This window comes from Nerophis ophidion, linkage group LG10 (assembly GCF_033978795.1).
Source record: "Nerophis ophidion isolate RoL-2023_Sa linkage group LG10, RoL_Noph_v1.0, whole genome shotgun sequence".
Taxonomy (NCBI): domain Eukaryota; kingdom Metazoa; phylum Chordata; class Actinopteri; order Syngnathiformes; family Syngnathidae; genus Nerophis; species Nerophis ophidion.
In genome coordinates this window covers 817,131-829,708 of record NC_084620.1, presented here as the reverse complement: position 1 = coordinate 829,708, position 12,578 = coordinate 817,131, and the positions used below count along the sequence as shown (strand labels likewise).

Below are 12,578 nucleotides of genomic sequence, written 5' to 3'. Positions count from 1 at the left end.
GCATTAATAAACCCAGACAGGAAGTCGTTAAAAGAATGAATCATCATTGTTCCCTTACTGACTGCTTCCCTCACAATGAGCCCCATAATTACCCACAAAATAAACGTTGTCTCTCTCATTTCCCAATTCCCCCTTTCTGTCTCCCTGTGGCGTCCAGGTCGGAGACCAGATCATTGAGATCAACGGCGAGACCACCAGAGACATGACGCACGGCCGCGCCATCGAGCTGATCAAGTCCGGGGGCCGGCGGGTGCGTCTCCTCCTGAAGAGGGGCACGGGCCAGGTGCCAGAGTACGGTGAGTCCCTGCTGGCGTCCTTTAAGTCTTCATCTAACATCACCTTGACAACATGGACGACGTGTCTCTAATCCCCCTGAGGTCCACTAACACGGGTTCTATCTGCTGTCCGTTGCAGTGAGGTGTCACTAATTGATTGCTCTAGGTTGTTACTTCCCCTTCTTTAGGAATGGTTTCGTCCAGTCACTCCATGTGCATGAAAAGTGACACGCATGGCGCCCCCTATTTCGTCCTAATGGGCCACGCTAAGGACACGGTTTGTGACCACGCCGACGTTCTTCTCTTCTCCGCGTAACCCCGCCCCCTGACTGACGCTCACTGTGTTGTGCTTGATTTGTGTGCTGTGAGACCTATTTCTAATGGCGTGACGCTCTCCAGGCAAGCAGAATATTAGAAGCGGCTCTCAGCGTGACGCCGGTGTCGTCCTGCGCTCATTTGCATACCGGAACGTTATGCAAATCGCCTGCGCTGATTGTTAATGTGGCTTTGTTGCGTTGGCGTGCTAATGCTGCATCATATTTGTTGTGCGTATGCATGCGGAGGAGTTGTTGTCAATACTACACCATGGACAAAAGTATTGAGACACACCTTTACCATTTTATCATCAAGTCACCAATTGAGGGATCTTACAATCTCCATACTTTGTCTTACCAAGACTTTTTGGACGATATATTGTCGCTTTATGGCAAATTGGGAGGTTTATCGTTCCCCCTGAACCTTAAAAGTGCCAATGAAGCAAGCCAAAAATTTAAAGGGGAACATTATCACCAGACCTATGTAAGCGTCAATATATACCTTGATGTTGCAGAAAAAGACCATATGTTTTTTAATCGATTTTTGAACTCTAAAAGGGTGAATTTGGCGATTTAAACTAGCCTTTCAATTGTTCGCTGTTGGAGCGATGACCTTTCACCCGTGACGTCACAACGGGAAGCAATCCACCATTTTCTCAAACACATTACAAACACCAAGTCAAATCAGCTCTGTTATTTTCAGTTTTTTCTACTGTTTTCCGTACCTTGGAGACATCATGCCTCGTCGGTGTGTTGTTGGAGGGTGTAACAACACGATCAGGGACGTATTCTAGTTGACTTACGTGGAATGTGCATCGATTAGCATGGCATGCTAATCGATGCTCACATGCTATTTAGGCTAGCTGTATGTACATATTCCATCGTTATGCCTCATTTGTAGCTATATTTGCATCCAGCCTTTCCCTCCACCCACATTTAATGCCAAACAAACACATACCAATCGACGGATTCAAGTACACCAGTAATCAAAAGATGCGAAAGTCCCTCGTTTGTTCTGCACATTTTACCGATGACAGCTATGCTACGACCTAGATGTGTGGATATCCTGTGACACTCAAAGCAGATGCATTTCCAACGATAAAATCAACGAAATCACAAAGGTGAGTTTTGTTGATGTTATTGACTTATGTGCTAATCAGACATATTTGGTCACGGCATGACTGCCAGCTAATCGATGCTAACATGCCATTTAGGCTAGCTGTATGTACAATTGTAGCTATATTTGCATCCAGCCTTGCCCTCCACCCACATTTAATGCCAAACAAACACATACCAATCGACGGATTCAAGTACACCAGTGTCAAAAGATGCGAAAGTCCCTCGTTTGTTCTGCACATTTTACCGATGACAGCTATGCTACGACCTAGATGTGTGGATATCCTGTGACACTCAAAGCAGATGCATTTCCAACGATAAAATCAACGAAATCACAAAGGTGAGTTTTGTTGACTTATGTGCTAATCAGACATATTTGGTCACGGCATGACTGCCAGCTAATCGATGCTAACATGCCATTTAGGCTAGCTGTATGTACAATTGTAGCAATATTTGCATCCAGCCTTGCCCTCCACCCACATTTAATGCCAAACAAACACTTACCAATCGATGGATTTAAGTTGCTCCAATGGTCAAAAGATGCAATCGTTTGTTAGAAGGCGATCGCCGAATAGCGTCAATAGCTATTCGCTCAATAGCTTCAGTTTTTTCTTCAATTTCGTTTTCGCTATCTGCCTCCACACTCCAACCATCCGTTTCAATACATGCGTAATCTGTTGAATCGCTTGCGCCGCTGAAATCCGAGTCTGAATCCGAGCTAATGTCGCTATATCTTGCTGTTCTATCCGCCATGTTTGTTTGTATTGGCATCACTATGTGACGTCACAGGAAAATGGACGGCTGGATTTACAGATAGCGAAAATCAGGCACTTTAAAGCCTTTTTTCGGGATATTCCATGATGGGTAAAATTTTGAAAAAAACTTCGAAAAACAAAATAAGCCAATGGGAAATGATTTTTATTGGTTTTAACCCTTCAGAAATTGTGATAATGTTCCCCTTTAACAAAATTTGATTTTGCAACATTTCCTGGTATAAATGATATAAGTTTTGCCAACGATAGAGATTTAAATATTATTGTCATAATGCATGTCTATGACACATTCTAACTGTCTACTGTAAATTTTACTGCAACAAAACTGATGTGAAGTTCCCACTAACGTGCCTCCACAGTGCAAAGACCCCTTTAAGTCACTAATCCTCGCCTCCAAGGCCGCAAATCAAAGTATGCTTCTTACAGGTACCATTATCATTGGAGGACTGGAGAAAGATGAATAGCTACACATGCTACATAATAGAGACTGCAAAAGTGTCCAAGACACCATGCTAAATGCTAAGCTAGGAATATTAGATGTGCACTGGGGTGGAGAGATCAATGCAAATATTGACAGTAACGATATGAAGTATATGGTCATTCGATCGATATGTTTCATTGTCACAAAATAATTTTTTGTTATTGTTTACAAACTCAGGAAATAATTCCAAGGAGACAGGAAGGATTTACGGGCAAAAAAAAAGGATTTCAATAAAAGCCAATAGCAAATTTGTTTTTTGACTTTATTTTGGTCAAAATATTGTACGTAATTAAAGTGCTCCCGTACTTGTGTCTGATTAAAAGTGTTAGTATCAGCACTGGTGCGGCCGATACTGCCCCTTTAACTACTTAGTAGCGCGTCGATACCCAAATTTGTTGTATCGCACAAAACTAATGTAAAGTATCCAAACATCAGAAGAATAAGTGTTTTTTTAAATAAAACTGTAGATCAAAACATGTTACAAAATAAAGTAACCATATTTTAACAGTAAATTAGCAAGTAGATTAATCATAGTTTGGAGAAGATACAAGAGGAAATAACATTTCCACAATTTTAACAGCTAAACTATAATCCTTTGTAACTCGTTTTGAAGCGATTATATTATCATTTTTATGCCAAATAACATAATCACAGTAGACTGTTAATCGTTATCGCAAGAGGTTGCAACATATATCACAATATAGATTTTACCCATATCAACCATCCCTTTTGCAGACCTGCAAAATATCCACAGAACACAAACAAGCTCTGAATTCTGAGAAAATCTGGCTCTGCTTCCAGCGTCACTTCCTGCCAACGTGATGGCCGTGTGTCCCAATACTTTTGCATGCCGATTGTGTTTGCTTTTTGTACCTCTCAATAATATCACTAAGTATCTACGTGCATAAATACAAACCCCGTTCCATGAGTTGGGAAATTGTGTTAGAAGTAAATATAAACAGAATACAATGATTTGGAAATCATTTTCAACCCATATTCAGTTGAATATGCTACAAAGACAACATATTTGATGTTCAAACTGATAAACATTTTTTTGGGGGCAAATAATCATTAACTAAAGAATTTGATGCCAGCAATACGTGACAAATAATACTGATAAAGTTGAGAAATGCTCATCAAACACTTATTTTAAACATCCCACAGGTGTGCAGGCTAATTGGGAACAGGTGGGTGCCATGATTGGGTATAAAAGCAGCTTCCATGAAATGCTAAGTAATTCACAAACAAGGATGGGGTGAGGGTCACCACTTTGTAAGCAAATTGTCGAACAGTTTTAGAACAACATTTCTCAACGAGCTATTGCAAGGAATTTAGGGATTTTACCATCTACGGTCCGTAAAATCACCAAAAGGTTCAGAGAATCTGGAGAAATCACTGCACGTAAGCGATGATATTACAGACTTTTGATCCCTCAGGCGGTACTGCATCAAAAACCGACATCGGTGTGTAAAGGATATCACCACATGGGCTCAGGAACACTTCATAAAACCACTGTCAGTAACTACAGTTGCTCGCTACATCTGTAAGTGCAAGTTAAAACTATAATATTGAAAGCCAATCCCATTTGTCAACAACACCAAGGAATGTTGCCGGCTTCGCTGGGCCCGAGCTCAACTAAGATGGACGGATGCAAAGTGGAAAAGTGTTCTGTGGTCTGATGAGTCCACATTTCAAATTATATTTGGAAACAGAGGACGTGGTGTCCTCCAGAACAAAGAGGAAACAACCATCCGGATTGTTATAGGCGCGAAGTTCAAAAGCCAGCATGTGTGATGGTATGGGGGTGTATTAGTGCCCAAGGCATGGGTAACTTACACATCTGTGAAGGCACCATTAATGCTGAAAGGTCCATACAGGTTTTGGAGCAACATGTGTTGTCATCCAAGCAACGTTATCATGGACGCCCCTGCTTATTTCAGCAAGACAATGCCAAGCCACGTGTTACAACAGCGTGGCTTCGTAGTAAAAGAGTGCGGGTACTTTCCTGGCCCGCCTGCAGTCTAGACCTGTCCCCCATTGAAAATGTGTGGCGCATTATGAAGCTTAAAATACGACAACAAGACCCCGGACTGTTGAACAACTTAAGCTCTACATAAAACAAGAATGGGAAAGAATTCCACTTTCAAAGCTTCAACAATTAGTTTCCTCAGTTCCCAAACGTTTATTGAGTGTTGTTAAAAGAAAAGGTGATGTAACACAGTGGTGAACATGCCCTTTCCCAACTACTTTGTCACATGTTGCAGCCATGAAATTCTAAGTTAATTATTATTTGCAAAAAATATATAAAGTGTATGAGTTTGAACATCAAATATGTTGTCTTTGTAGTGCATTCAACTGAATATGGGTTGAAAATGATTTGCAAATCATTGTATTCTGTTTATATTTACATCTAACACAATTTCCCAACTCATATGGAAACAGGGTTTGTATGTACTGGTATACATACATAGAAATTAGGGGTGTCCCAAACCGGGGTTGATATCAAATATCGGTCTGATTGCATGCGAAATGTCCGATACAGGCAGTCCTGCAGAATGTTTACTTGTGAAAAGCTGGACAGCCAGTTGGCATCTAAATGTCTTCCACACAAGGTTGGTCTTTTCTTCTATTTTAGTCAAGTCATTTACCAAACGTAAACATTGTATGCTATAGGCTACTAGAAGCTAGCAGCTACACAGCACCTAAGCACACAAGCTACATCAGTGTTTTTCAACCTTTTTTGAGCCGAGGCACATTTTTTGCGTTGAAAAAAAACCTGTAGGCACGGCACCAGCAGAAATCATTAAAAAATGAAACTCAGTTGACAGTAAAAAGTTGTTGTCGCAATTGTTGGATATGACTTTAAACCCTAACAAAGCATGCATCACTATAACTCTTGTCTCAAAGTAGGTGTACTGTCACCACCTGCCACATCACGTCCTGACTTATTGTGAGGTTTTTTTGCAATTTTCCTATGTGTAGTGTTTTACTTCTTGTCTTGCGCTCCTATTTTGGTGACTTTTTCTCTTTTTTTTGTGTGTGTGTTTTCCTGCAGCAGTTTCATGTCTTCCTTTGAGTGATATTTCTCGCATCTGCTTTGTTTTAGCAATCAAGAATATTTTGGTTGTTTTTATCCTTCTTAGTGGGGACATTGTTGATTGTCATGTCATGTTCGGATTTGTACGACATTGTGGACGCCGTTTTTGCTCCACAGTAAGTCTTTGCTGTCGTCCAGCATTCTGTTTTTGTTTACTTTGTAGCCAGTTCAGTTGTACTTTTGTTCTGCAAGGCCTTCCCTAACTTTCATTGCCTTTTCTTAAGAGCACTTACCTTTTGTTTATTTTTAGTTTAAGCATTAGACGCCTATTTACCTTCACGCTGCCTCCCACTGTTTCCGACATCTACAAAGCAATTAGCTACCGGCTGCCACCTACTGATATGGAATAGTATTACACGGTTACTCTGCACCGACACTCAACAACACATCATTTGCAGACTATAATTTCTGGTTTGCAAAAAAAATTTTTAACCCAAATAGGTGAAATTAGATAATCTCCCACGGCACACTAGTGTGCCGCGGCACAGTGGTTGAAAAACACTGAGCTAGATAACATTGCAATAAAATAATCAAATAATTATCTACACATACAAAGTCACCAAGGCAGAAGCGTTTTATGAAGTTTCCAGTAACAAACGTGTCCGCATCATTCAACTTATTGAATTAATTATTGTGTTGCCAAAATAAAAAAGGACAATTACCACTCCACTTCAACTTAAAGACAACCTGAATTCAAATTCCGGACATTTGATAATACATACTTTAGTTCACTTGATCAAACCTTTTGCTAACATTCCACACTATAAAATAAAAGTATGCTTGATTCCTGTTGATATCGTAACAGATCAATATCAGCCAATACTGAAGGCCGCACGGCATTGGTATCGTATCGCAAGTTGGGACACCACTAATAGAAATGTATACATACATATAAACAAATACGTATATTGTATATACGTACAAAGAAATACACATGATGACAAAAGTAATGAGACACCCACCAGATTTTTTCCATCGGTGTGATGGCGGTGTGTCCCAATACTTTTGCACATATGTCCTTGTCCTCCAGTGTGATATGGAACATGTCCACCGTCCAGTGGTGTGTGTGCTGTAGGTTGCTATGGTAATTAGAGGAAGCCGCACTTCAGCATGGACGGATGAGGTTGCCAGGCGACGATGTTGACGCCGGTGCTTTTATTTTGAAGGCATGTGTGGTTGTGCAGTGGCATGCGTTGAGCAGCCGTGCGTCGCCTACATGCTCACTAACTCCGCCCGCGTGTCTTTCAGACAATAACACCTCATGGGATGCTCACCCTGCAGCCTCCCCAAGCCTGTCGGAAGTAGCCCCGCCTCCTGGCGGCCTTTCCACGACATCGCCTTCATCATCCCACCCGGCCGAGCTGCGCCAGAGAGATGATCCCGTCAGGAGATTCATGGAGGAAGGAGGCAGGTCCGCCCCCGTGGGGCACAGGGCGCTGCCCCCTCCTGAGGGGGAGGGGCCTAAACACGCCACGTCTTTCAAACATCTGCATGCCAATGGGAGCAGCAAGGAAGAGACGGAGCCCAGACCTAAAGCGAAGGACTCGGCAGAGACCTGGTCCGGTAAGAGCGGCGGTGGAGCGGCAAGGAAGTCCACCGTCTCTCCTGGACCCTGGAAGATCCCGGGATCGGACAAGCTGCCCAGCACTCTGCGAGCAGGAGCGTCCACGCTCAGCAGATAACCCACTTTCCCCGCATCAAATCCACGTTTTATTTATCAGACTCTTCGCTAAATTATTTGACACCCACCACCTTAAAAAACTGGAGTCATCTTCCTCGTTTGGAGACCAAACCACAGCCGAACTCCGAACCAATCAGCACCTGTGGTTGGGCGTCATGTATGTGACGACAGCGTGGATTGTGTTGTAGGACTACTGGACGTTGCCTTAAGGAGACCGCGTGGGCCCACAATCAGAAGAAATGTACATAGGAGGATGGAGGACGTGGCAGAGAGTGCCTTAGAGGGACTCCATGTTCAAAGGCTGCTTTGAAGATACTCAACTGTGGAATACACTTGTTATTTCACCACAGCTCCGTTATTATTTCTAAAAAAAAAAAAAAAAAAAAGCCTAACTTGGTTCTCCACGGAAGCATCTTCAACGTTTTTATACGCTGTCATCGCGGTTGCTATGGCGACGTGTCGGACCTGAAAGCACAACCCGGGACAGGACTTCTCTCTCGTCTTCGTCTGTTGGCCGCCAAAAACCAAAACGTGCACGTTGGCGTGCACATGCGCGTGTATGTATGTGTGTGTTCGTGAGTGTGCGCGCGTGTGTGTGTGTATGTGTGTGTTGATTACACACGGCTCAGAATCACTGTGTAGTGTATAAAATAGAAAATTTAAAAAAAACGACCTAAGGGACTTCTCACGGTGGTCACCAAGTATTTTTATGATGAAATGCAGCACTATAGATATATTAACTTGTTTGTTTTTTTCAGAAATATTGTTTACTTGTATGATAATCTGACAAATAAAACATTGACACGAAATACGCTGCTAGTTTTCACTTCTGGGTTTAACTAAAATGTAAATATAGTGGTTACAGAATCACGCGGCTGGTGTTTGTTGTTGTACTGACAATACTCAGCCGCAAGAGGGCGCTTGTTTGCCTTCATTTGTTCTTGTAGTGACAACGTTCGGCCGCGTGAGGGCGTAATGTTCGCCATCAGTGGGTCCACGTGTGCGCTCCGACTGCATGGCCACTAGAGGGCAGCGTACCCCGTCAGATGTGTAATACAGTCCTCGTTCACATTTTATTTCGAAAACACCAAAAAAAATCACAATTCAAATATAAATAGCTTCTTCAATACCATATTATCAGTTGAAAGAAATAAAGCAATAGTAAGCCAAATATGTTATTGTTAAAAATTATTAATAGCTGAGATAGGGTCCAGCACCCCCGCAACCCCAAAAAGGGACAAGCAATAGGAAATGGATGGATGGATGGATATTCTATATCAGGGGTCACCAACCTTTTTGAAAGCAAGAGCTACTTCTTGGGTACTGATTAATGCGAAGGGCTACCAGTTTGATACACACTTAAATAAATTGCCAGAAATAGCCAATTTGCTCAATTTACCTTTAATAAATACATCAATGTATATGTTTAAAAAATGGGTATTTCTGTCTGTTAATTCGTCGTACATTTTTTTTCCTTTTACGGAAGGCTTTTTGTGGAGAATAAATGATGAAAAAAACACTTAAATGAACGGTTTAAAAGAGGAAAAAACAGGAAGAAAATGAAAATGAAATTTTTAAACATGGTTTATCTTCAATTTTGACTCTTTAAAATTCAAAATTCTACCGAAAAAAAATGGAGAAAAATTAGCTAAGTCGAATCTTTTTGAAAAAAATAATTTATGGAATATCATTTGTCATTTTTCCTGATTAAGAGTAATTTTAGAATTTTGATGACATGTTTTAAATAAGTTAAAATCCAACCTGCACTTTGTTAGAATATATAACAAATTGGACCAAGCTATATTTCTAACAAAGACAACTCATTATTTCTTCTAGATTTTCCAGAACAAATTCTTTTAAAGAAATTCAAAAGACTTTGAAGTAAGATTTAAATTTGTTTCTACAGATTTTCTAGATGTGCCAGAATATTTGTATTTTATTTTAATCATTATAAGTTTGAAGAAATATTTCACAAATATTGTCAAAAAAACAGAAGCTAAAATGAAGAATTAAATTAAAATGTATGTATTATTCTTTACCCCCAGGCGTGGATGAGATCTGCCCGGAGTTCCTTAAGGCTCTGGATGCTGTGGGGCTGTCTTGGTTGACAAGACTCTGCAGCATCGCGTGGACATCGGGGACGGTACCTCTGGATTGGCAGACCGGGGTGGTTTTTCCTCTCTTTAAGGCAGGGGGACCGGAGGGTGTGTTCCAACTATTGTGGGATCACACTCCTCAGCCTTCCCGGTAAGGTTTATTCAGGTGTACTGGAGAGGAGGCTACGCCGGATAGTCGAACCTCGGATTCAGGAGGAACAGTGTGGTTTTCGTCCTGGTCGTGGAACTGTGGACCAGCTCTATACTCTCGGCAGGGTTCTTGAGGGTGCATGGGAGTTTGCCCAACCAGTCTACATGTGCTTTGTGGACTTGGAGAAGGCATTCGACCGTGTCCCTCGGGAAGTCCTGTGGGGAGTGCTCAGAGAGTATGGGGTATCGGACTGTCTTATTGTGGCGGTCCACTCCCTGTATGATCAGTGTCAGAGCTTGGTCCGCATTGCCGGCAGTAAGTCGGACACGTTTCCAGTGAGGGTTGGACTCCGCCAAGGCTGTCCTTTGTCACCGATTCTGTTCATAACTTTCATGGACAGAATTTCTAGGCGCAGTCAAGGCGTTGAGGGGTTCCGGTTTGGTGACCGCAGGATTAGGTCTCTGCTTTTTGCAGATGATGTGGTCCTGATGGCTTCATCTGGCCGGGATCTTCAGCTCTCACTGGATCGGTTCGCAGCCGAGTGTGAAGCGACCGGAATGAGAATCAGCACCTCCAAGTCCGAGTCCATGGTTCTCGCCCGGAAAAGGGTGGAGTGCCATCTCCGGGTTGGGGAGGAGACCCTGCCCCAAGTGGAGGAGTTCAAGTACCTAGGAGTCTTGTTCACGAGTTGGGGAAAAGTGGATCGTGAGATCGACAGGCGGATCGGTGCGGCGTCTTCAGTAATGCGGACGTTGTACCGATCCGTTGTGGTGAAGAAGGAGCTGAGCCGGAAGGCAAAGCTCTCAATTTACCGGTCGATCTACGTTCCCATCCTCACCAATGGTCATGAGCTTTGGGTCATGACTGAAAGGATAAGATCACGGGGACAAGCGGCCCAAATGAGTTTCCTCCGCCGGGTGGCGGGGCTCTCCCTTAGAGATAGGGTGAGAAGCTCTGTCATCCGGGAGGAACTCAAAGTAGAGCCGCTGCTCCTCCACATGGAGAGGAGCCAGATGAGGTGGTTCGGGCATCTGGTCAGGATGCCACCCGAACGCCTCCCTAGGGAGGTGTTTAGGGCACGTCCAACCGGTAGGAGGCCACAGGGAAGACCCAGGACACGTTGGGAAGACTATGTCTCCCGGCTGGCCTGGGAACGCCTCGGGATCCCCCGGGAAGAGCTAGACAAAGTGGCTGGGGAGAGGGAAGTCTGGGCTTCCCTGCTTAGGCTGTTGCCCCCACGACCCAACCTCGGATAAGCGGAAGATGGATGGATGGATATTATCCTTTACAATGATAAAAAAGAATACTTGAACATTTATTTAAATTATCAGGAAAGAAGAGGAAGGAATTTAAAAGGTAAAAAGGTATATGTGTTAAAAAATCCTAAAATCATTTTGTTGGTTGTATTTTTTCTGTAAAATTGTCTTTCTGAAAATTTTACGCAGCAAAGTAAAAAAATGTATTGATTTATTTAAACAAGTGAAGACCGAGTCTTTAAAATATTTTCTTGGATTTTCCAATTCTATTTGGGTTTTGTCTCTCTTAGAATTAAAAATGTCGAGCAAAGTGAGACCAGCTTGCTAGTAAATAAATACAATTTAAAAAATAGAAGCAGCTCACTGGTAAGTGCTGCTATTTGAGCTATTTTTAGAACAGGCCAGCGGGCGACTCATCTGGTCCTTACGGGCTACTTGGTGCCCGCGGGCAACGCCTTGCTGACCCCTGTTCTATATGCTAGGATTGGTCCGTCAACTATGTGAATAAAACTCCCCATATGTATGTGGAAAAAGCGGCAAACCCCAGCTGAAACTTTCGTCCGCACTTGTCCCCGAGTTCCCATGTAAAGTGACTCACAGGGTGTGTAGATCTTGTTTTAAAGATAATAGTGACGAATAATACCTCTCTGCATGACACCATTGGAACTTAGCACGTCAGCATTAATTGTGTAGCTGTGATTCAGGTGTTTGTTTCAAGGTTTAAGGAACTTTAGTAGTTCAGGGTGCACCCTCAACATGAGTGACTTGCTCTCCACACGTCACATCTATGAATATTCCTGCAGATATTTTACCTGGCCACTTCTAAGTGGCACATGCTTGCACACATACTTGACATTCTCCAGACATGGCTACTCGGCCTGTTGCACCACATGCTGCTCGGCTACTGCTCACTTCCTGCAAAGGATGGGTTTAATGACATCAGACAAAGTGTATCTACCTTGTGTTATGTAAAATGCCAAGATGTAACATTTGATTTCCGGAAATGTCCCTGGTTTTTACTTCTTTTTAGTAATTGACTCATCTTAATTTGAGCATGTAGTCTATTCTAGTTTCAAAATGTTAAAATTGAGAAAATAGCAACTTAAATAAGTTATTTAGTTTTTTTTCCCCCACGCAGAAAATCCTATTTAAAGATCCGGCAACATCCGGAAGATGCTCGATTTAAGAATTGTAAGTTATTTTGGTGGGATTCACGGTGGAAGAGGGGTTAGTGCGTCTGCCTCACAATACGAAGTTCCTGCAGTCCTGGGTTCAAATCCAGGCTCGGGATCTTTCTGTGTGGAGTTTGCATGTTCTCCCCGTGAATGCGTGGGTTCC

General features: G+C 42.6%; 1 protein-coding gene across 10 annotated transcripts in view; it reads left to right on the top strand.

Annotated features, from left to right (window-relative positions):
• magi2a (membrane associated guanylate kinase, WW and PDZ domain containing 2a) overlaps positions 1–8,546 on the top strand; it is a 500,346-nt gene extending 491,800 nt beyond the window's left edge. For 6 of the 10 annotated variants that reach the window (XM_061911997.1, XM_061911995.1, XM_061911996.1 and 3 more), the window contains 2 exons: positions 158–296; positions 7,305–8,546. In XM_061911997.1, the coding sequence (XP_061767981.1) occupies positions 158–296; positions 7,305–7,738 (573 nt within the window). In that variant the 3' untranslated portion in view covers positions 7,739–8,546. Of the gene's footprint in view, positions 1–157; positions 297–414; positions 553–7,304 lie in introns of all 10 variants that reach the window. The other 4 variants (XM_061911998.1, XM_061912003.1, XM_061911999.1 and 1 more) reach the window with 3 other exon arrangements.
• The last annotated feature ends 4,032 nt before the right edge of the window (positions 8,547–12,578 follow it).